We start from the raw sequence: 27,991 nt of genomic DNA, 5'->3' as shown, positions 1-27,991 counted from the left end.
ACTCAATTTGATACCCCTGGTCTACACTCTGGATTTTCTTATTTTGAAAACGTGACCCGGAAGTAGCTAGCCAGTTGCAGCGGAGCAGAGCCAGCGGCTCCCCCTCACCCTGCCTCCTCCTGCCTTCCTCTGTGTTATAGGACTACCGCCTTTAACACAAATCATCATCTGGGTTTCGATGGGCAGCTACCCTGTCCGCGCCGCGGGGACACATTACTTGTTAGACAGCAGTCTTATGCCACTTATCCCCAGTGAGATGCCAAGGAAGTCGCTCTTCGCGGTTAGAGCTCGCCGTTGCCTTTGCGCCGCTTTTTGAGAAGCATCTCTGTGGTAGTTACTACGGTTCGTCAACGCTAGCCGGCTGGCGAGGTAAGAAGGTATATGAATTACGCAAGCAGAGGCACTTAAAGTAGGTGCATCCCCTCTGTTAGGTTGGACCTGTCTTTGTAAGCTACCAGCTCCCCTGGCCGTGTTCGTCATGGATCCATAGCCTTCGTGTTTATTTTATTGAATGATGTCCTGACCTCAGTGGTGATCACCTTAGATGCAGAGAAATAGCTTCGTGAGAGCTCATGGCCCGGTTAAGCCCAGATAGATGAATGGGCGGTGACAGAGTTATCATTGACATCAGCAGTAGTTAAGATCGCAACTGAATTAGATTTTCAGAATCTCCCGTGACCCTTCAGTAATCCAACTGCATCTTTGAAGTGCCATGCGTGTTCAGCCCTTCTTCAGTCAGACGTCCTTCTTCCATCCATTGTGCCTTGTCGCGAATGATTCATGTGCCTTTTCTCTCTCTCTCGCCCGTTCACATTTAAATATATTGTCCTCTGTCATAATATTCGTTTAAATGTTGTCGGTTTCAAGCGCCAGCACAGTGTTTTGCTGAGACGTGTAAACATGCCCTGCAGGTGTTGGAGAGCCCTTCTTTAGTTTTACATGGCAAGTGAGCTGCAGGCTGGTGGTTAGAGATGGTACGGACAGGATCTCATCCTGCAGATGTCTGGTGACAGTGATGGCTTCCCTCCACTCTACACTACTCTGCAAAAGTTTGGTCCAGTCCCATACCCCAAAAATAACCTGTTTAGTTTGCACCTTATCAATCCTTCCTATGTTTATAGGTTACTGTATATGTTTCTATTTCTTGTACATTACTACTATTACTATATCATTTCATCATCATTATATCTTGCACCTATTTTTATTTTTACTAGCAGTTTTCAGGTCTTTTTTTTATGTAACTACGCTACTGTGACCAAGCAATTGCCCGAGTCTAGAATGTGATATAATATCATATTCACACTCGGAGACGACTTAGAGAATGCTCTGCTGTTGGTGCTTAAACGAGTATTAACAGATTATTTGCTGATTTATCAATGGCAGTGCATTGCAGCTTGTCTGAAGATAGTTCTTCGTAACTCTAGCTGTGTGTGAAAGGTTTGGAGCAATCAAGGCCCTTCCTGTTGTTAGCCTGTGACTGCAACATTTTTAATGTCTAGATCGCCTGAAACTCCTGCTTAGTCCTGTATGCAGACACATACAAACACTATCAGGCATGGCTAATAGATATGAAGCTACAGTCAGACATTCCCACTGCAGAATAAACTTTTCGTGGGCTGTAAACGATTTGAACAAGAAGGCACAGCGTTAGTCGTACATTGTGACCTGACTGTGTGCTGACTTGACCTGATTACGCATCTATCTTAGCTAACTGGAGGTTGCAGCCACTGTGAGAATGAAATCTGGGACAGTCCAGGTCAGCCTAAAAAAGGTGGTCACGTGACACATTTTCTCCAAAGTTTCTTATTTCTATTCACATTGAACTAGGACATCTGTAATATCTACAATCAGCAATGTCTGCTTTAGTGACAAGAGTATGAATGGGAGCATCCATCACTGTGAAGCACGTTAACCACCACCAGGTTGAAAAGACCAACATCTTGCGACTGTTTCCAGTATTTCCAGCAACTTTTGTGTGTGTTTCCAGTATTTTTATAGCTGTACCAATGCAGTGTGTATGTAATGTATTTCTCTTTTGTTCGTGATCAGGGGAGAAAAATCAGTGTCATGACTGGAGCCGAGACTGAGGATGATATACCATTAGGGGAAAGGAAGACTGTCACAGATTTCTGCTACCTCCTGGACAAGTCCAAGCAACTCTTCAATGGGCTACGGTTAGTTTTGCTACGGTTTACTGTACTGGTATATTTGTGGGAAATGCACACAAAGAAAAGGAATGTTAGCATTTGTCTCTTGGAGGTTAGTTTGCATCGAATTATCATGCTGCATTCAGGTCTGGAATAGGAGGTTGTGTATCTACTCTGTACTAGAGTCAGACCAGTATGAGTGTTTTTAAGGCAGCTGCTGACTTTGAGAGCTTAAAAATGTAAAAGATTGGCCGCAGTCCGATTTTAACAAAAAAACAAACAAAAAAACAAGACTTTTCATTGCTTATATTAATTTAGGTACTTCTGAGCAAGATTTAGACTGAACAGAACATTGTGCAGTTAGAAAATAAAATGGTTTACATGTTTACGCAAATAGTGACATTAACTGAAGCAGGTTTGTATTGGAGATACAGACCTTTATTTTTCATTTCCTTTGTCCAATGCCTCAGTTTTACAAGCTCCTATTTACACTGTTAAATTTACTTGCACTGTTGAATTTTCTTACTAAATTAAGGTACGATAAGATTTTATTTATGCATGCGGGGAAGTTAAGGTGATAGCAGCAGGAAACAACAGTGCAAAGTCCAAAAAACAGAATGAGGTAAGACAAGAGAAACTATACAAAAGTAAACATGTCAAAGGTACAAATTCAATTCAGTTTTATTTATATAGCGTCAATAATGATACAAATTGTCTCAAGGCGCTTTCCAAAAATGGCCTCCAGAGCAAGCATGAAGGCAGTGGCAAGGAAAAACTCCTTTTTAACAGGAAGAAACCTTGAGCAGAACCCAGCTCATATGGAGGGACCCATCTGCCGAAGGCCAGCCGGGTCATAGATACATACATTGGACTGAAGGAAACATGTAGAATCTAATAATGCTAGATATAGCTGATGATGTTATGTGATAGTTTGAGAGTATAAGAGGAATCATGTGCAGGATGGAGAATTGTTCATCCAGGTAGGAGTGGATAATTGCAGGCCATGAAGACTGACCAGGTTGATAAGACCAGGACAGCAAATACCGGCATTTTTTTTCCATTATGATATGAATTTTTAATATACCGCCATACCGGTGTATTTGATTACACAGCCTTCGGAACGCTTCGCCTTGAGACTCTGTTTCAGACCAGACCATTTTCACCAGTGCTTCTAAACACACGTGGTGCGACTGCATCACTGCAATGCGTGGTGAAGATGGAAAGGTCCGAAAAATGAAGCGGCAGAACGAGAAAAAAGCAGTTTTAAGTATGTTTACGTATGAATAAATATATCAAAATAAATGAAACAATTGTCCCCGTTTCTTAATTTCATCTTGATAATATTTTATGTTTTTCTCGGAGTTGTCCCCAAATTTCCAAATCAGCAGGTAGTGCTAACACGGGCCATGCAACCCTGTTTTACAAGTAATTATCCTACAATATTTACTCATCTTCACAGTAAAACAGTCCATTCTTAGTCAGTCTACTTCATTAATCCCTCACTCAACAACAATATTGTGAACATTATGCATGAAAAAAAAAAACATAATACATACATAAGTTTGACATCCGTTTTTGATCACACCGCCCAGCCCTACTCCGCAGTACAAACAATGTACATATTGTATCGATGCCACAACTGCCAGGAAATATACATTATGCTCAACACTAAATGACAGACACCTTTTGTTTTACAAAACAATGTAGCATTAATCAGTGGGCTGCAGTCCACAGATTTAAATGTGTTGTGCGTTGCTAAGTGCATCAGAATGCCTCTTCACTACAACAAAACCAGTCATGTTTAACATGACTGGTTTTAGGAAATGTCAGAAAGGTGACACGCTTCCATTTGTTCAAATAATGTATTATGTGTGAAAATGAGACTCTGACGCCAGTTCCTTTCTTGTTTGCCCTGTCCAGCTCAACTGTGTTTCTAGCAATGGAGTTGCCAAGCTCTCTGATGGACAAAAACTGCAGAACAACATGTTTTATTTTGTCAGTGTAACATACATACCTGTTCCACACAATCATTATGTATCATTGTGGACCTTTTTATATGCACTGAGGTGTAGAGATCTGAAATTTGTTGGGGGAAAATAGCTCTGGATCACTGAAAGATTGCTCAGATACACGAATATATCAGAATTCAGGCTATAATTACTATAACAGACTGCTCTTTTTAAGTGTGCCTTGACTGTCTAGCTGCTAAAATCAAGATGAGATGAGCAAAAAATGTAAAATGTTGATGACTTTATAAGCAGCAGTGAGTAATTGTGATAGTGATATATCAATTTTTATTAACAAAGGAGCTATCACCTGACTCTCAGACTGGCAGTAGTTGTAGCTACAGCATAAAAGGTAAACCGCAGGCAACTCAGGGATGCAAAACACCTGAAAACCCCTTAAATATATCTTTAATCTGTATTTGTATGTACACAGCATTTGTTACAGTGCAGAATGTTTGCGTAATTATGCTAAAAAATATGCTAAGATTGACCGTCAATCAAAGTTAAGGTGATAAGGAACAGCTTTTAATAAAGATGCCATTACAGTATTTATCATGTAGTTTAAGGGCTCAATGAGGGATTTTAAGTGTGACTAGTGTAAATTCAGTTACTACTATTGATTCAGATGTTTCCTCTATCAAAATATACTTCAAACCTACTGATGATAAATAACACACAAAAGGTGAATTCTCATGCTCAAGCTATTTTTGCCATGTTCCCGATTTAGGAATTGAAATAAATTTTTTTCTTGGGATAATTATGAGTGAAACAATCATTGGCCTTGTATTACTGACCTATTTAAAACTTTTTTTTTTAGGTTAATTGTGATTATTTGCAGACTGACTGCTGCTCCGGTATCACTTTTACAGAGTGCCAGCTCTCCTTTAGAAGCTGTTTTTCCTAGCCCCTGTAATAACCCTAACCCTTGCAACTTAAATGACAGTGTATGCAGTCGCCCAAGTGATTCTAGATTTTGAGCTGATGTTGACCAGTCCTTTGAATACATTTTCTTAGAGAGTAAAAGAATATACAGTGTCAGACTTATTTTTTTATTTTTGATTTAACTAATTTAATGGTTTTCCTGCTTGAGAAATGAATTCTGTAAACAATCACACATGATACGGAATTCAAAGTGTGTGCTAACAGGAGCTGGAGTTATATTTTGGTTATGTTATGCATGTTTTTGTTGCAGTAATTTCAGTCTTTCGCTAATTAGTGCAGTAAGTAAATGACAAGTAAGCTGGTGAAAGAAATCCATAAATTGTATCTGAGAGTCATGCCATTAATTGTGTTGCAGTTGTGCGCAATATGAATTTTATGTGCTCAGTTTACTGGCAATACACTGACATCATTATTCTGACAAACTTCAACTAGAACAACTTGTAGTTGAGTAAATGACTGTGGTGGAGCTACTGTCTGTTTTGTGGCCTAGTCCTCAGCTTGATTCAGTATTTGGGATGGTTTTCGCGTCGTATGGTTTTAGTGTTTCTCACAATAAGCTCAGTAACACAGTGGAAAGCAAACAGATAGACTGGCCATCTGGAGTAGCAGGAGTTTTCCCGCTGAGCTGGTGAACCTGTCATCTGGTGGTGAGCCAAGCCGGACAGCAACGTCAGAAAGAGGAAAAGGGTCGGCTCTTGAGCTAGACTGATAGACTGATGTGTAAAATGTTCCATTGATTAGACAAATGACATAATGTGTTGGTGAGCATACTTGTGTATGTGTAGGAAGTAAAGTAAAAAGAGGAAAATGGAATTATTGATGCTATTTCAATAATAAAGTTTGAGTCACTTTTACCTGCTACTTCCCTTTCTTTCCACTACTGCTATGTGCTTATGACTGCTTGCACAAGACTGAATCTGGAATTTGAGAGGCTATGCAAAGCTTAGTAGCTACAATGTTAGAAGCAATTTAAGAGTGGAACATGGAACAGATAAAAAGGCCTCAGATTGCTGAAGAAGCCTCTAGAATAAGTCTCACCAATTCTGCTTTTAGGGCTAGTTATCTGTATTGATTTCCTCAATCGCTTTAAGTCAGATTCACAGGTCCTTATTTGATTCAATTCAATAACTGTTCATTTGCAGATTTTTCAGTTTTGAAACAGTTTTCCTAAAAACTAATGTTGTCATTAGTTCCAGAGATTTGTGATATTTCCGAAGTATCCTGTAGTTTGCAGATTTGACTGGATATAACTTTGCTTACTTGCATCTCTTCTCTGTTGTCACACTTTTTAAATCCACTCATCCTTCAGGCCTGATAGGGTTGTAACTTCCAGTATCTTTTGAATCTTCCTTACATATGGATTAGTTTTGTTGGTAGTAGATGCTCAATGGCCCCCTACTGGTTTTCCTACACAAGCTCTATCTGTTGTTTAGAAGCTCAGTAAAACTGCTATTGTTTACACAAACGTCTACTTTTTCTTAACCAAACATTTACAGTAGGAATTTACAAGGGAATAGATAAAGAATCGGGTTGATAAGCAGAATCGATAATGGCAGCATTACCAATAAAATCTTATCGATGCCCATCCCTAGTCATGTTTTTTGTATTTCATATATTTTAAACCGTTTTATCTGTGTTGTCGTCTGGTGTTGTTTGACTGCTGGCTGCAAAACCATTTGCCCATTGGATATATTAAAGAGAATCCTCTTGAACCACCCCCTGAAGTCTGCAAAACTATAACCCTTCAGTCATTTTTTTTTTTGTGTGATTTTTTTTTTCTCTCTCCTTGTCAGTCCTTTTATTCTCTTCTCTTTGCTACAGGGACCTTCCACAGTATGGACACAAGCAGTGGCAGTCCTACTTTGGAAGGACTTTTGATGTCTACACTAAGCTGTGGAAATTCCAGCAACAGCACAGGTTATTTTCATCTCTTACTGTTTGCATGAGTGGATGACAACTCATTTGTCTCAGATATGGTGGTGCAATGAAATGAGAGTTGCAGTTGGTAACATAGTTATTTGAATAAATCCGTCACCAAAAAGACTGACAAATATTAAACAAAACAAATATATACTGACAAATATTGACCTGAAATGTGACGCAGTAAGTGTTTATCTCTTTAATTAAAAAAATGTCTACTGTTCAGTGTTGTATTTTTTATATTTATTGATAGGCAGGTTCTGGACAGTCGGTATGGATTGAAGAGATGGCAGATTGGGGAAGTTGCATCCAAAATTGGACAGCTTTACTACCACTACTAGTAAGTCACACTATGTTTCAACCACGCTCTAATTACTGTCATTGTCTTACCTGAGTAATCCTACAACTGTGGGCCACTATAATTCTATTAAACGTAGATTTGCACACTGCTTTATCTCTTATTTGTTGCTGTTACTGTTTTTCATATCTTTATTCTGGAATTTCTAACTTCCTTACAATACCATTTATACTTTGAGATAAATGTACCAAGCCTATAATGTGACACTGAATGTTAAAACAAGGGCTTGTAGCACTGAACGTTTCTGAGTGGTGGTAGAATATTTTGTATTAGCCGCTTGCTCACTCTTCTCAAAGCAATAGATCATAAAACATCTGCTGCTCTTTTTTCCAGTTCTGACTCAACAACTGTATTTGCAAAGAAGTAAATCCTAATCAACAACTTGAATCTCCTCCATCCTCGTGCTGTTAGTTTTGTTGTATAGTCTTCTGCATAGAGTGGAGCTAGTTGTTGTATAGTACTTGCAAAAATGACATGTAAAATACAACCAATGCTTTTCCATGCTAATAGCTAATTTGCCTGATCTTCTCTTTGTGGGCATTAAGACCAAAAGGCAACAGAACTAACCTTTTAGTTTCTTGAAAAATATTCCTAGGGCTAATAGTTCCAGGTACTTTGGGTGCAAACTCAACTTTATGTCAGTCGTGTATAAAATTCTGCAGCTGGTTTACAAAGCACCAAATACTTTTCTGATCAGTCATGAAAGACTACAAGTAGTATTCAGTTTATGTGCTCCACAGTTTAATAATTTGATGAATAATATGGTGAATTTCTCACCTACAATTTGTGTTTTTGATGTAACGTATGCAAATTTGAAATGTGTCTCCCTCTGGAGTTATCAATACACCTTCCTCCTATTCTTCATTGACAGCCTTCGTACCTCAGAAACAAGTTACCTGAATGAGGCCTTTTCGTTCTACTCAGCCATCCGTCAGCGCTCCTACTACTTTCAGGTCAACAAAGAGGATAGGTAAGCTCAAAGATGTGTAAAAAAAAAAAATAAATAAAAAAAAAATACACAGAAATCCTTAGTGTAATTTTCATTTTGAAAAGTATCATTATTCATTTGAATGAAACGTAAATGTATCATGTGTACTTCACAAATTGACTTCTTTTTGTCTTTTTTCAGGCCTGAATTAGTAGTGAAGAAGCTTCGATATTATGCTCGCTACATAGTTGTCTGTTTACTGCTGAACAAGATGGACCTAGTCAAAGTTTTGGTGAAGGTATGGAAGCAACATGTTTCAAGTACCAAAGTATCAATTGGCAAAAACTTCACTGTGAGGTGAACAACCAACGCTGGTTTTCTGAGAAGCATTAAGACATACCTGACATCTACATAATCCTCTTATAGTGTAGTAAAGATGTACCTTAAATGATTCTAAAATGATTCAAGACTTTGAAGGACGCTCTGTCCGACTATGGGAGTTGCACTCAACCAGAGTCATATATTTGGTAGGATTAGAGAAAAAAAGATATCTGCACTGTGGCCTAAAACATGGAAGGGTGAGCGAACCAGGCACAACACTCTGTCGACCTGTGCTCATCAGACAACGACTTTAAGTTCCAACTGTTATAACAGCACCATGATAGTCTGCTGTCATACTTTTTAAATCCACTCATCCTTCAGGGCCTGACAGTGCTCTCAGTGTTGTGGCTTCTGGCATGTTTTGAATCTTCCTTACACCTGGAATAGTTGTGTTAAACAATCCAGTTTTAGCTTTCATTATAGCTAGTCAACCAGAAAGCCTTAAGAAGTCTAATTGAGTATAAACATTTCCTTTTGGTTACAAACTTATTCTAAGGGATCAGAAGTCTGAAAACCTACCTCTCAGAACTAACCTTTTAGTTCCTTGTAAAAGGTTCCTTACACTAATAGTTCCAGGTAATTTGTGTGGAAATACAGTTTAAAGTGGATCAGATGAGTCCTGTAACCAGTTATAAAATTCTTCTGCCGGTTTACAAAGCATCAAATATATTTTGTAGTATGCTAGGATGATACACCAGCTTAACAAACTTACACAACTTCAACACAGCTTCTACTTTCTCCCTTTAAGATGTACAGAAAAGTTAGCCTGCTTTTGAATTTTTTTATGAGACCAATTTATAAATCTCGCAAAATTAAACCTGTCTTAAAAGAAATGTTTTCATTTTTAAATAAGCCAGTTCTGATGCCTCCTTCCTGTCTGTCACCTGCAGGAGTTATCTGAGGAAATCGAAGATTACACTCAGCGATTCAACACAGAGGACCAGTTGGAATGGAACCTAGTTTTACAGGAAGTGGCAGCTTTCATAGAGGTAACCAATCTAGTAGGCAGTTGCCTGTTTCTTTATGACTGTATGTATGAGTCTGTTTCCTTGGAGTTACTGCTGGCTGATAGACTGGAATGTCTGTCTCACTGTCACTCTTCTCCATTCCTAAAACAGGCAGATCCAGTGGTAGTTCTGAATGACAACAATTCTGTCGTCGTCACCAGCAATCGGCTACAGGAAGGAAGTGTGCCTCCACTGGAACAAGGCATGGTGGTTGGGCAGCTCACCCTTGCTGACGCACTAATCATCGGCAACTGTAACAACCAGGTTCTAACACACTAATTCTAATTTGTTTTTTCTAACACTTCCCACGCTGGAGTTGACATGAAGTGTGGCAGCTGTGGAAACAAGTATTTGATTGTCATGTATATCCACACCTATTTGTTTCCACACACAGCCAGCAGTATAGAGATAACCCAGGCATTCTAGAACAAAATGACAACAATATATGAGTCCATCATTCTTTGTTAACTGCCACTCTTCCTCTTAGGACAAGAATGATTTAAGAGAACTTGCCTTATTAAACAATTTTCTTCATTTAGAACTTCCTCCAAGGTAGCAACATAAATCACAGTATCAAAAGCAAATAATCTGCGTTTCTCCACAATGTTAAACAGCATTATAGATTTTTTTTTGTTTTTTGAAGATGGTCTTCAAGTTATTACGAATGAAGCTAATGTGTTCAAATAATGCACAGGATAATGCTCCCTGTTGCCCTGCTGTCTCTTTAAGAGATCAAGGTGTTGACTTGGTCTCTGAGTTCCACAGATCTCAATTAGAATCTGCTGGAAAATACTCAGCTAAAGCTATGTAATTTGAGTTTTTGTCATTTTTTGTCCAGTAAATTCTAAAAGTTGAACATTTTCTGTGCTTTGGGTCACATCTTGTCGTTAAGAGGTGATGGTAGGTCGTGAAGCCAGGCCAGATGAGAAGAACCACTGATGCAGAGCACTAAAATAGTATAGTGTGCCTGTGTGTGTATATTGTTGGGGATGTTTCCTTTGCTGATGTGTTAACTTAATCGGTATTAAGCACCAAATTGACCTCTGGTGTTTTCTTCATGTTTTCAGGTCAAGTTCAGTGAATTAACCATTGACATGTTCCGCATGCTTCAAGCTTTGGAGAGGGAACCTGTGAACCTGGCAACACAGACCTCCAAACAAGGAACACTAGTAAGTGCATATGGTCTGATAATAATCTGAGGGGTCTTCACCATGGGAAGACTTTCACAAATACTTCTCATCTATTACCAGTCAGTATTATCTGTCATTTGTAGGTGTGAAACAGCAGTGTGGTGGTTACCACTGATGACTCTCTGGGTATACTGGCTTCATCCCACTGTCCAAAGACATGCTCATTAGGTTCATCTGTGATTCTTAATTGACCATAGGTTCTTAATTGAAACTGTTTGTTTGGTTTTGTGCAGGAACCCAATGAGAAGCCAGCTAAAAGAGAAAATCCACACAAGTATTTGCTGTACAAGCCAACATTCAGCCAGCTTTTCACTTTCCTGGCTGCCTCCTTTAAGGTAGGGATATACTTTCTGCCTTTCTGCATTAAATATCATTTGAGTCCATATTTTTGCATTCGACATGCCAGGTTGCCAATATACATCATATATCGATGTTATTACTATTTAGATCCTCCTCTCTTCTCCTCTTAAATGAACTCAAGCATTATCTTGGCTCATAGAGACACCATGACGACCAAAGTTAATTCATACCCTGACAAGATGATTTGCCAACTGTTATCTCAGTTTATATCGGCATAGGTTATCCCGCAAATATACACTACCGGTCAAAGGTTTTAGAACAGCATCAGTGTCCTCTGGTCTAGTTGATCAGGGATTCATCCTACAGCAAGATAATGACCCAAAACTTTAGTCCAAGCTCTACCAGAACTACCTGGTAAAAGCTGGAAAGCTTGAAAACAGTGGACGGCCCAGTCTCTAGACTTTAACCCCATGGAGCTGGTTTGCAGTGAACTGGACAGAAGAGTGGAGGCAAAGCACCCTACAAGTGCCACACATTTCTGGGAACTTCTGCAACAAAATTGGGAAGAAAATATTTGATTTCCATTTTAGAAAGAAAGAATGTCATAAGTGCGTTCACATGTTAAATCAGCGAAAGATGGTTTCTCTGATGAGTCGAAAATTTAGAATATATTTTGGGTTATATATTGAGTTTTTAACTTGTTTATTTGGTCTATGCTTTTATTTCAGAGTAAAATTAGACAATAAACTCCATATATTTCAATAAAAAAAGAAAGAAATATGTGTTCAAAAACTTTTGTCCGGTATTGTAATTTAATCTCAACATTACTGCATCAGTTTACTAAAATGTATTGTTATTTTGTTTTCATTGCTGTTGTTTTTAGGAATTGCCTGCCAACAGTGTTCTTCTTGTGTACTTGTCAGCTACTGGAGTCTTCCCCACTGGGCATTCAGATTATGAAGGTAAATTGCTGAGTATTAGGCCAAACCTATGTTCTTTCTCTGCGCAGCACCAATAACAACACATGCCATCAGACAGTTGAGATGTTAGATTTAACATTGCTTTCTAAACAACAAAATGCAAAATGAAATAAGCAATTTAGCATTTTGTTTGAAAACTAACACTTTTGGTCTTTTATTGCTTTCTTGGTATCATGTTAGATGTTTAAAACATTCCTTTGAGATTCTGCTCCACGTTCACGTCATTTCAGAAGAATCCATCTCCTGTTCTGTGACATAACTAAGGTGTCCTGCAGGATTCATAACTGATGAGTCAGAAGGACACTGAAATTCACTATCGTGTTTGTGAAACCACTTTGAGATAGTTTTATGTTTGATGTTAAAGTGTGATGCACTAGGTCAGTAGCAATACTTGGGGACATTGTGGTATTTGCTCTACAACTGAGGCTTAGATTGATATTAAGGAGAATAAAGTAAGTTGACTGGCCTATAACATTACACTAGCAGCAGCAAGAGCCTGGAATGTTGACACAGGACAGGTAGCCTCCTCTGGTGCCTCTGCCTCTGCTACTTCAGCAAGATTCAGAGCAGGGTACTTTCTCCAGTCTTTAACAGTTTTTATCAGCCACTGTTGCTGCTTCGTTCAGTTTCTCGGTTGACAGAAACCTTAGAACCTGTTGATGCTCAAGGTTGGATGTACTGTGAGTCTGAGTTTCTCAGCACAGCTTTGAACATTGATTACTGTGATTACCATATCCTTTCTGTCAGCTCCAACCAATCAGACCTATCTCCTTTCATCTGCAGAGGAATTATTCACCATTCTGTGTGAACCCTAGAGACTTTTGTGGAAAAAATAATTCACATTCACCAAGATCATGTTTTGCTCTTTTTTTACTACTGACTGATGTGTCTGTGCAGGATTTCATGCACTTCTGCCATTTACTGATTAATTACTAATCATTTCCATGATTCCACTTACGCCCACATCCAGTACACTAAACTTGCAAACACAATTTAAAGGATGCTTTGCACTGACCGGCTCGATAAAGCAGGGAGCCTCCTAATGTAACATCCAACATTGTGCCTGAAGAGGATCCTTTGTGAGGAGCAGGGACAAGTAGTCCCTTCCTTTAATAACGATCCATAATTTAAAACCTTCACACCAAAATGATGCATAGTGGTATACTGAACTGATAGGTCTGTCAATAACCCTGCAATTTTATAATGTTTTATTCCATTTAAGGCTGTTTATGTACAGAAGCTCAAAAGTAAAAATAATAAAGGTTTCTAAACCTTGAGTACCTAAATGGACATTAACCAATAGGTATGCCTTGCGTTTTGGGGACCATGTCAGTATAAATTCTGTTAACACCACAGAATGCAGTGATTTACCAGGGAAATACTTAATTAATATTTCCCATAGGCCCGTATGATTTTGGCGGAGTTCTCACAAATACAAATCGAGATGTGGTGAACGGAGAGACGATACAGAAGAAAAATCAGGCCCAGAAAGAAATGCACTGGTGAGTCAATGTTTATTGATCTATCATACCCGATCTTTATTTCTCAGATGGTCGAAATTTTAGGAAAAGCTTAAATTACACCATTTCAAAATGCCCAGTAATTAAAACAGATTCAAGTTTTTGCAGTTTTATCTTGGGTAAATACATAGGTTCCTGCCATTTTTTCCCTTGACACTTATTTGTAATGTTGCAGCCTTCATCCAGGGGATTTATTCCCTTTTACTCGGAAGCCACTTTTTGTCATTGTGGACTCTTCAAACAGCACAGCCTACAAGGTACGTGAGGGCAATGTGGAGACACAATTGTCTTGCCTTTGTTTAGGGGATGGGATGTTGCAGTTTCAGATTCAGTGATCTGATCACACACATGTATATCGTTGTAGTTAATGTCATGTTTTCTGTCTTTCGTTTGTCCTGTTAGAATTTCACAAATCTGTTTGGCCAGCCTCTGGTGTGCCTGCTATCACCTACGGTATATCCCAAGAGTGTACAAGGTCAGTATGACTTTAGAAAAGGTCATTTAAAAGAAAAGTTGAGTTGAGTTTATCATTTTTGATAAGCTATAGTCATTTAATAAATAAACCATGTTAGTCCGTCTCTAAATGTTGTGACTTCCCTGTTTCATGTGTGGATCTTGGTCAAAGCCCATTTGTTCCTATTGAAGGGATCATCAGCTGAAAACAGCTGTTCAGGGTGGTTTCATGAAACGTTACTCAGACTGATGAAAATAGTACATGAGTTACAGACTAGTTTCAGCAACAGGTTCATCCACATTTGGACAGGACATTATTTCTGGCAGCAGGATGGTGTGTGTGCAACTGAATCAAATACACTACTGCATATGTCATGGTTATGAAGAAGTCTGCTCAGTCTTAATGACCTGCAGTAAGCCACTCTTACCTGAACGCCTCATTCTGCAACCTGCCTATGATATCTCTTATATTCAGTCATTATAGTAGACGTCTTCTTGGCCAGGCCTTGCTTGTAAAAGAGATATTTTGATCATAAGTAATCTGCCTCGTAAAGTAAAGGTACATTTTTTTTTATTTAGATTCATTATCAATCACTCATTTATCATACACAGCCCCAACTTGTATTTGTAACATGATTCTACATTTAGTCAGATACATGTATGTCATAGTGTATACTGTATATCATACTGTATATCAGATGGGTCCCTCCATATGAGCTGGGTTCTGCTCAAAGTTTCTTCCTGTTAAAAAAGATTTTTTTCTTGCCACTGTCAACTTCATGGTGGCTCTGGGAATTTCAGACCAGCTTTCGTTAAGCATCTTGTGACAATTTGTATTGTTATTGATGCTAACCCTATATAAGTAAAATTCAAGTGAACTGAATGTTGGAGTATTTAGACAACAGTTGTGGTCTGTTTCACTGGGGCACGAGATATACATATACATTTTGGCTTTAAGAAAAGCTAATAGGAGATAAATGCAGTGCATGTTTTTGACATTTTAAATTCACTATTTTATGGGAAATATTCTACCCAAAGAACTTTGGAAGGTACTCCTTTGATACAGTAACTTAAACTGTTGAAATCTTCTCAAATTAAATTCAAATGAACTGTTGACAACATTATTTGTACAAAAGGAGGACTGTTCGTTGTTTGCCAAGACTTCCACTGAAGGTACATAGATGACATAATTGTATCTAAATGTGTAGATTTAGTGATGAGATGGCAGCTTGCAACCAAATAAATACTATACCCCAGCCCGCCCTTTCAAGTACCTAACAGAGGGCCCACTTTGGTCTGCTCTGGAAAATAAGGCTTATTCTAAGAAAGGAAAACACACCCATTTTTATTTTCAGTCGACTACACACTAAACATAATCATACACATAGGACCTTTCCTATTCCTAAGTATATAACATTAAGTTCCAGATCAAGGAATGGAATTGATCTCATATCATCTCATCTTCTACTACCACATATCCTCACTGGGGTCGTGGGGGTTGCTGGAGTCTATCCCAGCTGTCAGAATGGAATTGATCATGGAATGTTAATGTACCTTATGTTCTCACCTCTGACCTGTGCCATGTCTTTGACTGTTTAGATCAATCTCAGCGCGGGAGTCTCTTCACTCTGTTCCTCTACAGCCCGCTCTTGGCTTTCTCCTCTGTTTGTGGCTTAAGCAATGTGCGACGAGGCCTGTGGGAAAGGGCTCAAGAATTCCTACTCAAAGTCTACCGTGACATTGGGCAGATGATAACTCGATCACGGACCATAGGTATCTTATCTCTCAGAGATTGTTTTGTGTATGCATGCATGTTCATATGTCTTTGTCTTTTAGCAATCAGAACTCTTTATTACAATTATATTAGTGTGTACAATGAAATTATTAGAAGCAGTTTAAGCGGTGTATTCATTCACCATGAAAATGCAGCACAGGAAATTTCAGTAAAATATCATAGGAGCCAAATAATTTAACCCATAAGCTATTGTTATTGTTAGTTAGTGTGATGATGACCTTTGGGGGTGAAAACTCCTTTAAGTTGAGTGATACTTGTTTTGATACAGGGTACAGTTGAAAGTGCTAAGTGGTTTTGTATTTAGATAGCACTCTTCTACCTATTGGTACCAGTCACAATGTCATATCTACCAAGCGCACACATATCTGCCCAGTACTGGGAGCAATCGTACTCACTGCAACATTACTGCTCACCCTCTGGTTCATGGACACCATGCTCTACCTACTGGGCCACAGTCACCCATGGTGATGGTGCCTATGGTGAGTTGAGTCCTTAATGATGTTTGTAGCCCCACTAAGGTACCGTGATGCACAGAGTCTTTGTTGTGCTCTCTTGATGGTTAGTGTGGTGTTAGGGGGCCTCATTGATGTAAAGAGGGGAGGCCTGTGTCGTGTTTCCTCTCAGAGTATTCAGTAAGCAACCTGGCACCCAACACTTGTCCAGCAGCCTCTGTACCTCGTCCCTGTATGCTGTGTCACCCAATGAGTGAGTTGATTTGCAATCGTATGTACAGAGAGTAGAGATCTGGGCTCAGTACACAGCTATGTGGGACACTAGTGAGAATGATCTTGACTCTCCGTTTTGAATTATTTTATTCTACGAGTTAAAAGAAGAATGTGAACACATGGGGAAAGAGCTGAACTGCAATCAGTAAGAAGCATCCCTACATAGCTATTTCAATGTGCCACATGGCTCAGTGAAGTGCAAACTGTGAGGGTTATTGCATACTCAGTTGACCTGTGGGTTGAAGGAGGGTGGGAGGTTTGATATGATGTAGGACTTGTTCTTTAACTTCATTATGACAAGCGTAAGTGCAACTAGTCTGGTGTCATTCAGGTTTTCCTTTTAAGCAGGTTGACATGACTGCTTGTGCCAGATGTTAAAGATCTGTGTGAAGACCTAACAAACTGATTCACACATGCCTAGAGTAATTTACTCTCTTTCCATCCGGTCCAGCAGTCTTTCTCTGATTCACCGTACAGATTCCACAGTCAGTTACTGTTGCAGTAGTTCAATGCAGCTCAGACAAGGCAAAAAAAGTGGTTTAGCTCCTTAACCAGTGAAGTATCAGTGCTGTTAGTGCTGCCTTTGTGGTTTGTTATGTGCTGTAACCCTTTCCACACCCTCTGTGAGTCATTGTGCATTAGGTGGTCCTCAGTTCTCATCTTATGGGCCTCCTTAATACCTCTGTTCAGTTCAGATCTAGCAACTCTGTGCAGCACCCTGCTACCAGACATGAAGGCACTGTAAGGTTTTTTTAAGGAGCACTGGGACATTATCTATCATCCAGGCCTTGTGGTTAGATTTTTCATTTTAATCAAATCTACACCAGTGGTTCTCAAATAGTGTGCAATGAGAGGAGTCCCTGTGTGACATGGGATTTTGTGGCAGCTGCATGTTGTTACTGCTTAATTATTTAACTATGCACACATTTATGAATTAATATTAAATGTAAAAGGGCCTATATCCTGGCTGCTTATACAGTGGGTAAGGCGACTTGCCCACTGTATTTTTTTTCCCCCCACCATCAGCGCTCAGAATTTGCGTTCGCTCACTCCACTCCCTCTCATTGAATACTATTTATTGGTGCATTTCCACTCCTGACCAGAAAATGTCATTGTGATACATTGATGGTTGGCGCTGTTGAGCTCCTGCTAGCTAAAATCCTGTGACGTGAAGAAGACCAGCAGCGAGTGAGAGGATGCAGATGGAGCCTGTTAGGCAGTGGCACACAGATAATCGTTTTCGATTATCTTTTGACCAAGGTCGATTCCACCGCAGTGTATGTTGAAGGATTGGAAGTCTGTATGATTAATGGGGCCATGCCTTGTAACATGTTACTTTGTTCATTGTCTTCAACTATTCCAGAGTGCTTCAGTTAATAAATGTTCAGTCCTTTTTTGAACGTAAATATGAAGCACAGTAACCAGTGTCAATCATTTTTCAAAATTAATTTGTGATAGTGTTTATTTTTGCACATGCATGCTGTATATACCCATATTTAACCTAATTTAAATAATGTACTGCAAAATTAACATTTTGGCCCACAACCTTCTCACCTCTCGGATTCAATTTTGGCTCTCCACTGGGAAGAATTTTACTCTATATCAATATTGTGTGCGCACTCATTTTAGTAGGCTATCATAAGGCTACAGAGCAATATTACAGATGTTCTATTGACTTGAAGACAAAAGAATTTTTGACTTATATTAATATTTGGTTAATAAGTGATGAATGACCATCATAGTTGTTTGTCAAGTTTTATTTGGTATAAGGAAATTTTATTTATGGAGTCATGACAGTGATAACACATATTATCAAAGCTATTATGTATGGAGATGTACACAGCTGTGCCATGAGATTTTGGCTCGGCCTTTGGTGTGCCTTGGGCAAAAAAGTTTGAAAACCACTGATCTACACTAATGTGTTATAGGGATTATTAATTTAATTTGATATCATCACTAAAATCACTAACATGGGGTTGACTGACAGCTGAGAAGCTAAAACCAATTAAGTGTGTGGTTATTTATTTCCAATGATAGTTCTTCAGCTTTAAGGCCAAAAAACAACAGTGGCCCTGAGGGTATGAGACAGAACTGAGGACACTTAGATGAATGTGAGACATCCTCAAAAACACTTAAACAAGTCCAGCTGCTTTGTTATAGCTTGGTTTTAGTTGGCTTGAGTCACACCCTTAAAACAAGGGCCGGTACTCAGACATAAAGTTACAGAATTTTTTTTAGAAATTGTGAACTGCAACTCCACCCACTGTGCAACAGAAAGCCCAATGCTACATCCGTTTAAGTTATAGCAGCATTAATTGGTAGTGTAAAGAAGTAGCACCACCCAATTGCTGTTACCAATGTGTCTGTCTGGCCAGTGACTTTGGTTTATGTCTTGTCTCACTGTCTCTATGGCAGAGTTTTTTTTTTTATCTATAAATGGGAATTATCTTCAAAAGTGTCTCAAGATGAATTGCTCATTGTCAAAGGCTTTGATTCTTTTCACAATGTCACTATTTTCACTATGTATCATTATGTCTCATTATCATTATTTTTTGTCCAAGGTGGTATTTTCAAATATCTTGTTATTCCAACAGGTCATACAGTAACAATGATATTCTATTTAGATTTTACGGGAATAAAAGACTGAATTTTCCCATGTGAGAAATTGAATGCCATGATTTGAGTGAAACTGATGAACTTAATGATGGATCAACTTCTTCCTCCAATACCTTTTTTTCTGTTCTGTCTCCACAGATCAAGCCTTTTTGCAATTCTTTGGCGACGAGTTTCTGCGGCTGCTGTTGATCCGTTTTGTGTTCTGCTCAGCTGCACTGAGACTGCATAAACTATTTCGTGTAAGTCATTTTAACAGTCTGTACACAGTCACCGTCCTGTAGGAAAGGAAAATCTGGAACATTCCAGGTCACAATACACTTGACCCTCACCTAATGCACACCAGGTCTGATATCACTTAAGTGCTTCTATTCTAGCACAATCTTAAAGGCCACGATTGTTGAGTAATACTCCTGTCATTTAATCATTAAAAAAAAAGCATACATTTAACATGTATTATGATTTCTATTATAAATTACAATGCAGCATGCTTGCTAAACTGGTTTCTTAAGTATCAATGGGAATACATGAACGTCCAAAGTTTATTCTGAATTCACTACACAAAGTGCATGTTCACAGAGATTATTGGTGTTGAAGTGCAGTTGAAATCAGAAAGCACATCAAGTGGAGCTTTGTAGTGTAGATTGTTACAGGACAATCATTTCACCCAAAAGCACAGTTTCTATAGTGTATACACCAAACCCAAATGGCAGTAGTATGAGATATCACACCCCATGTGGGCTGACTGAAGACACCTCTTTTCATGTCTTAAGGAAGATAAATGTGATGATGTACATGAGACTCCAGCTGTACATGTATACACACATCACAACACCCGTAATTACTGTCATCCCCAAGTTTGATAAAGCCTCTGAACCCAGCTGCTCTGCGTAGTTACCAAGTGTTGTCCCTTGTTTCTTTCTCTCAGAGTTAACATCATTGTCTCTTTTAAGTTGTTTCACTTGGTACAACCATAGACTGTATAAAGATGTAGAGCTCCTCCTGGTGATTTCCTGGTGATTGCCTGCTGTATAGGCCATAAGCTCCACCCCTTCCATGTTAGTGGATGGAACATGGTCCAAACTAAGACACTAAAATACACGTCAAAGTTTGTTAATGATTTTTTTTTTTTTTTTTTTTTTTTTTGTCATTTTACATGGCATTCATTATTACACGGGATAAGATGTTACAATACATTGTGCCATAATTCCAGACAAAACGCATTTAGAAGCCCAGTCCAACTTAAAAACTGACTAGCAGGTTAGCAGTCAGCTACCAACTACCAACCAACCAGAAGACACCAGCTAACTGCCTACTGCAATATGTTTGTGAAGGTTCTCAGTCATCCAGGTCATGGTAATCCAAAAGGCGTCGAATAAAGGACTAAACTGGATATGTAGAATTTTCAGCTAGTGGCCACTAGTCTCTCAGAACTCAAGAGCTATTTGGATGAGCGTCTTCAAGTCTACAAGCCCAGTTGTCTTTATGGACCGCCTTTTGGACTGCCTACTGCAGTTAATATAATACTGATGCATACAGATAACTTTTGTTTTAGCTAGTTATTTGACACTATAGAAACAGTATGTGACATCATGATCACTATAAGTTGCCATGCCAATCGCTCCATGAAGCAAAAATTGGAAAAAATAAATTAGTACAGTGTATCATCCAACATTTCTTTGTAGCTGGTGGAGGTAGAGCAGAGTGCAGTATTAATGAAACAAAAATGTGAGTGAGTCAGGTGGGACTGTGTAGTGGGTCATCGATATTGCGGCTCCAGGTGGCTCCACTCTTGGACCATACTGCGCAGACTCTGGCTACAAAGTCCCAAAATGGTATCGCCACAAATGCGAGGAACTGAACCATGGACTGTATTTATATAAAGGTTTCAAGTACAATACATATAGTATTCAAGCCCTGCAAACAGCTAAGTCCAAACTGGTATTAAACTTCCAATGTTGTACGCTACCTAGACCCAGCAGAGATTGAGTCAACTGAAGCACTATGACATACATACAGAAAAACTGCTGTGGCCATCTGTAAATGATCAACTATCTGCTCAGGTATCGGAAAGAGATATAGATTTATATATAAATTTTACACACAATTTTCATCAAAATTTTAAATTTTCTTTAAACATTTAAGTCCAAGATCTTCTTGATCTCTGTGATGATAGCTGTTTCCGAAGCATGTGTGTCGTTAATTTGATGGAGTCATTTGTTCTTTGTGCTTGTAGGAGTCTCGGAGCTTCCCAGAGTCATACCCAGAGCTCCCCAAACAGGACACTGTGGAAAGCAGCCTTCTACAGAAGCATATTTTGGATCTGGCGACTATGCTGGACGTGCAGAGCTTATTTTGGGATGATTCGCTAGAAGCTTACTAACATCTTTGCACTGGGCAAAATGGCATTTGTGTACATACAGACTCTGCTGAAGCCCTCAGTTTTGTTTTCATTTTCTTTTCGTCTTTTTTCTTTTTCTTTTTCTTTTCTTTTTTTTTACAGGTAATGAAATAACTAATCGACACACACATTATGTCCTTGTGGGAGCAAACATGGCGCACAATTCAAATTTTCACATAGATAAGTTTGACAATTTAATACAGTGTGAATTCCTCATTTTGAGTCTTAGCCTTGTAAATACATGCATCATGTTGTAATAACGGTAAACACACAAATCTTTCAACTCACTTTTCCCAAACCAAGCAGGACGTTAAACTGCAGCCTCGAACATTATTCATCATTTCAGATAATTGTTAAGATAATAAGAGTCTGGGTTGCATTTTTTCTTTGTTTTGTTTTGTTTTATTGATAAATTATTGTTATTGTCTATTTAAGTAAAAGTTCTTTATAGGTTCAGTTATAATATTGCCACATTATTTGCACACTGAAATTTGAAAGATTTCACCAAAAATGTTGTTACTGGTTCAGAGTATTCTATTTTTCCAAACAGTATTTGCTGTGTCACACCTTACTTTACCGTAGCAGGCTGAGGTGCATGCGTTTTTGCTCTGTTGCATGTTGTAAGTCACCATTCTTTGAAACAGTCCATGCCTTTAATTAGCAGTCTAGTCTAATTCCTTTTATTGTTCATCTGTCCAGCCTTGGGTATTGTAGAAATTGTAGTTATTGCTTTCCATGTCACTGAGTTGTGATTGCATGCTCATGCAAAGACTTTTTGATTAACAGAGAACTGACCGCAATTTTAAAATGGCATTGGACTAGGAGGTAAAAGGAAGCAGTGCATGTGTATCGCATGGACCTCTGCGGTTACAGTTGACACAGTAAATGAAGACAATCTAATCACAATGTAAGGACACATCATTCCATCTATTATACTGAAATGACTCGCCAAAACACCTTCATAAGCTTGATGGTGGCCAAATTGTCATGTGACCTGCCACTTGTTGCTCTTTACTATATAGATCATAGGCAACACCAGTTATCTTCCCCTGACAACGACCTGCGCTTACTCTGCTGTTCTTGCAGAACTGCTTGGTGGGATTTATTCTTTCAAGTTTATATTATATGGCTTTACAGTTGCTGTCTCATTTGTCTTTTAGTGCATCCAGTAAAAGTCCAATGTGTGTGGAATGAGAGGAAGCCTAGATGTAGCCGAGGAGGGATGAACAAGCAGCAGCCACCGTGATTCAGTTGTAGCTGTTGATCAATAGAGTCTGTGACCTCTGTGGATTGTTTTTGGTAACTGGCTGTGAGACTCTGTGACTTGATTTTACTATTTGCCTATGAGATTGAGTCATGAGATGTAGCATGCCCAGACCTCAGTCTTGATTTTGAATGCAAGACGGTTTCTGTTGAAGTACAATAACTTTGAAATTTAACAGTTAATGACTGTCCGAACTGCATGTCAGGTAGCATCTCTGATGTTGCATGGAGGTTTTTTTCTCTAATGCTGACCAAACATTCACATGCAGGTCAGTCCTTTGGACTTGAAGGCAAAACTGTAGTTGTTCTAAGCAGCCACATCTGTAAGGGTTCAACCAGCCAACAGATGCTTTTGTTGAATAATACAGCCAGTTTAAGGCTATCTGATAGGGATAAGGCCAATAACGACTCTTCTGCACTTCATCATTGTGGTTGCTGCTTGCAAGCAATTTGAGATGCAGTATGTATTTTTAAGTAGTTGCCAGTCACTTAAAGTTAGTTGACACTGCCATTCAAACAAGGCAGAGACTGAGGCGTAGTCATGCTGAGGCACTAGTCACTGTTACACTCCTATGATGCAGTGAATCTACTCAGTCCATGAGATTCATCCATCCCTCCTTCACACCAGTTTCTGTCTTGAATTTCAACCCTCAAGAATATTTTCAGACAGCTCAGACAAATCTGGGATTGGAAAAAAAAATGTAGCAAGCTAGCGCTAATTGGGACACAGTCCAAGCACTTTTTAATTTTGTTATTGTTTCTGAGTTGTGTTTTGCAGTAGTAAATGACATTCCAGTAGGCTGCTAGGTTATTCTGTCAGTCAGTACAGGTGTTTCTTTACACACAGATGACAGCTAACAGCAGGACGACGTGGGCAAAAGTTTGCTTGACCGACTTCAGTGGACTTAAAAATATGAGAGGAATTTCTGCTGTGAACAAGAGAGTTTGAATTTAAGATGACCTCTTGGCATGTCTTGTAAATTGTAATGGTAGTTTTTATAAGGTCTAATTACCTAACTGCCACTTTGTCATGAATTTCCCACTAGCATAGTTCTTCTTTAATTTTGTTACCATCAAGTCCAGCAATGGCAATGGATATTTCTAAATGTGTCTGTTCTACATCGCACGTCCATCACACCCATTGGTTTCTCCAGTTTGTCGTATTTCCTCAAATGGTGCCTGTTGTGAACCCAGTCCCTCACTGACAAAGTCCCGTTCAGTATGAAGGCGTACGCCTTCATACAGAAGCCCATTTCCACCAAAGTCTGCGTAAGAACATTTTTCAAAATAATGACTTGGTATCTCACAAGTACGACTCAGTATTTTGCATTGACTGTCTTGGTTTAACAATTATATGAGATACTATGTCATTATTTTAATATATTAAGTTGCTATTTTGAGGTGTTAAGTGATTACTATCATTATTTTGGAACATTTCCTCATTAAGTTGAGCTATGAAGTCATTATTTCAGCAGAAACCTCCTCATTATATTTGTTTATTTTATTAATAGTTAAAAAGGTACAATGAAAGAACGTTTAGCTAAAGTATAATGACCACTCCTCCCAGTGTCCAGCAACACACCAGACAAGTGTGAAGGGAATTGATTGAATAGTTTGAAGATGAAGAGACATATGTAATGAACTTACATACTCAGATTCCTTGATATGTTAGTGAGATGTGATCATTTGTAACTTCCAACATTACATACATTATTAGATGTAGCCCTCAAATTTTATTTATACCTCATCTCTTACCATACCCCAAAAGCAGAAACAAGCCAGTGGCAGGTGCAGAATGTGTATCTGTACGGTGTTGATGTTGGATTTATCTTTGTCACAAGTAGAGGTGAACAAGTGCACAGGACATGGAAGTGATGCTAACGCTGACTTCTCTGACCAAAATGTTTTAATATTGCAGTGATGCAGCAAGTTTCCAAGGAGCTGGTTGGGTTTAAGATTTTTGACACTATTTTTAGTGTTTAATGTATTTATTGACACTGTGTTTGTTCACATGATGTATAGTAATGTTTTGAGACAGACGTGTTTGTTCGATATTTAGTAAGTTGGTACCTTGTAATGAAATATGAAGTTGAAAGGAAAGAGGAGCGACATGTAAAAGAAGCTAGTTTGATCTTTGGCCATTTTTTTAACGTTACATTCCAACTTTCCAAGGACTTGATGAGAAGCAGAGGAAAAGTGCCGGTGTTTTCTCCACTTTACATTTGTCTTGAGGAAGTGAGCCGTTTAAACATTTGCTTCTATTTTTACTGTAATATCAACTTCCACATTCCCTTGTGACATTTATGATATTGTAGGCTTGCACTTTAAGAAGTTGAATATTGTTCTGATCTTGTTTGTTGTGCTTAGGTTAAAAAAAAAAAAAAAGAAGAAGAGAAATCTCTTTCCATGTTATTGTTCTTCCTACCAGCCCTTCACACTTTTTCTTACGAACAGTACAATTTGTGTCAGTGATTTCAGACATTTTCCTAGAAACTTGTCATCACTTTTTAACAGCTTCTGCCTGAAATGTGTCAAGCATGTTGACCGTTTTCTGTAAAGTATTGAATAGGCAGCAATAACATGTTCACTTACAGTAAATATATGAAAAAAAGAGAAATCCTCGTGTTTTATAGCCAGTGGTGCTCCAAAGTCATGCTGTCAGTGAGGATTGCAACACCTATCATGACTGACTTTTTTTTTTAATATATATATATATATATATATATATATATATATATATATATATAATGACAGACAAAAGAAAAATGAGCCTTGTTTGAATTTCAACCAGGACAGAAGAAAGAAAAGAAGAATATTCAATTGTCAAACACTGCATGTTGACAACTTTGTTCGTTAGCTCTCGAAAAAAGCAATGTTTCTATGTTTTTAACATGTTATTGTTTGATGTGTTCCCTGAACTTAAAATAAGTTAAAAAAAAAAAAAAAAAAAAAAGGTACCTGATGGCATAAAATGAGCATCATCTAACAGTGACGTGCCACTGTTCTCTGATCATATAGCTACAAAGCAAAACAAATAAAATAAGTTTTAGCTTCTGGTAAGACTGTAGTGATGTCTTCTGTGTTTCATATTTAGAACACAACCAGTTTATTTACTATGTAGCACCAGTGGGATCATTAGCGCCAGCAAAAAAAATCTTTTAGTATTTGCATGTGTTTTTACACAACCTGAAGCATTGTGGGAGTGAGCTGGGATATGTGTTTTTAGATCATGCTTTAGTTTTACATACTACCCAGCAGCATGTCGTGCATGATGCAAGTGAATGTATTTATTCTGTATGATTCAGAGAGGTCTGTCCTGCAACACCTCAATTAATGCGTGTATGAAAACCAATTCTTGAAGAGGTTTTTAAATAAGGTGTGCACAAAACTAAACAAGAAAATGGTATTAAACTGATGTTAATTTGTGCAGACAACATCCTTATTGTACATAAGAGAACATTCCTGATGAAAAAGAAATTAATTTTGGTAAACCAGATGTTAACCATCTAGAAATGAAATGATAAAATTAACAAGATAACTAATTTGAGCAAGATATCATTTTATCACAGTAGGGCTTTTGAGAACACAATATGGATTTGTTAGAAACCTGTGCTACCTACATCACATGTGAATAACACATGCAACTAACATTTTTTTTTTCAAATAATCCTTTGCAAAACATACAACTTAAAGATTCAAACGAGATAGATGGTTCTAGCAAGATATCAATTTCTGCAAATCAATATAGCTTGGTTGCAACAATTAGAAACTTATGCGACCATGTAAGCTGTAGACAAAATAGCTTGTGGAAACGAGCAATCCTTCACACAGAACAATAACCACTGTGTGTTCATATCATGAAGCCTTCTGTAAAGTGGACACTGTGACAAACCCCCACTTAAACTGCACATGGCTTTCCTTTCTCAGTTGCTGCCATTGGCTTTAGTGTACCTAAAATAAAGCAGTTAACAAGCTGTACGTGGCACCATGTTGCTTTTTCACAGAATTTGTGGAAATATATCCTCCTCTATTTTCCTGGTTCGGATCCTTAATAGAAAATGCATATATCTGGCATTTCTGACTTTGAACTGTCGAAGGCCAGTTGTGGGGGAGTTGTGTGGGAGGTGGGTTATTTGGTAATATAAAATTAGTGTATAATCAGTTTTCAAATCCAAAAGAGCACAAGAAATAAACTTGTTTTTGACATGGATGGCACAAAGGTTGCTGCTACTTGGAAAGGAACCACTTCCACAAAGAATGCAGACCATGCCTCTTGGGAACACATCAGAAAAAACTGCCAGCTGATTAATGCTTCTTCCCCACTTATAAAGGGGTCCTTTCTACCTTTTTCTACTTGTAAAATTTCCTTAACATGTGTGCACCATTCCTTTATAGCAACACGTGTGACTTGCTTGTTGTGGTTATCAATCAGTGTCAAACTGTCAAATGTGTTTTTACTATTTAAGTTCAAGAAAAAAGAACAAATGATGAAATTTCTGTAAGCAGCATGTCTGTATAGAATAGAAAGTGCCAAAGAATGGTGTGTCTTCACTTTCCCACCTTAACAATGACTGAGATCAGTTATTCTATCAGAAGTCTCTTGTTCTTTATTTCTGTGTGTTGCAAGATGAAGCCAGTAAAGAAAATAAAACTTGGCTTCATAAAAGGACTGAGACGTTTTTTTCCTGGGACTTGGAAGAAATGTTAATGTTTTGCTGCCATTACTAACATAAACAAATAAATGAATATCAAAATAAATCAAGTATTAGCCATGTAACGGCATATTCAGGAAGATTGTTGTTGTTATGTTAAAAACTATCCATTTTTATTCAAGTGTGGAGGTTGAGGTGTATGCTCTATAAAAGGGTTATGTAGCATAAGTATCATAAATCAGTAATGCACCTGCTGCACATCAGAGCCGTATGTTAGAGATACTAACACACACAAACAGAGACACCTAGTGGCAGGTGCTAGTTTGCTCGCAGACGTTTCTTATTTTTCTTTTACACAGGCCGGCTGGTATTGCTATTATAAATACCAGTAATGTATGTTCATGCTGTAC

General features: G+C 38.3%; 1 protein-coding gene across 1 annotated transcript; it reads left to right on the top strand.

The window, feature by feature from the left end:
* Positions 1 to 64: 64 nt before the first annotated feature.
* scai (suppressor of cancer cell invasion) lies at positions 65 to 27,595 on the top strand. Its single transcript, XM_047569737.1, has 17 exons — positions 65 to 369; positions 2,050 to 2,174; positions 6,917 to 7,012; positions 7,269 to 7,355; positions 8,245 to 8,343; positions 8,503 to 8,599; positions 9,573 to 9,671; positions 9,801 to 9,953; positions 10,757 to 10,858; positions 11,113 to 11,214; positions 12,063 to 12,141; positions 13,562 to 13,661; positions 13,855 to 13,936; positions 14,082 to 14,154; positions 15,732 to 15,905; positions 19,407 to 19,507; positions 21,502 to 27,595. Exons 2-17 carry the CDS (start codon positions 2,068 to 2,070, stop codon positions 21,646 to 21,648), a joined length of 1,698 nt encoding a protein of 565 aa, XP_047425693.1. The 5' UTR covers positions 65 to 369; positions 2,050 to 2,067; the 3' UTR covers positions 21,649 to 27,595.
* The last annotated feature ends 396 nt before the right edge of the window (positions 27,596 to 27,991 follow it).

The sequence above is a fragment of the Mugil cephalus genome, chromosome 19 (genome assembly GCF_022458985.1).
Source record: "Mugil cephalus isolate CIBA_MC_2020 chromosome 19, CIBA_Mcephalus_1.1, whole genome shotgun sequence".
In the NCBI taxonomy this organism is placed as follows: domain Eukaryota; kingdom Metazoa; phylum Chordata; class Actinopteri; order Mugiliformes; family Mugilidae; genus Mugil; species Mugil cephalus.
The sequence above is the reverse complement of the archived record's forward strand: the minus strand, read 5'-3'. Positions and strand labels throughout refer to the sequence as shown.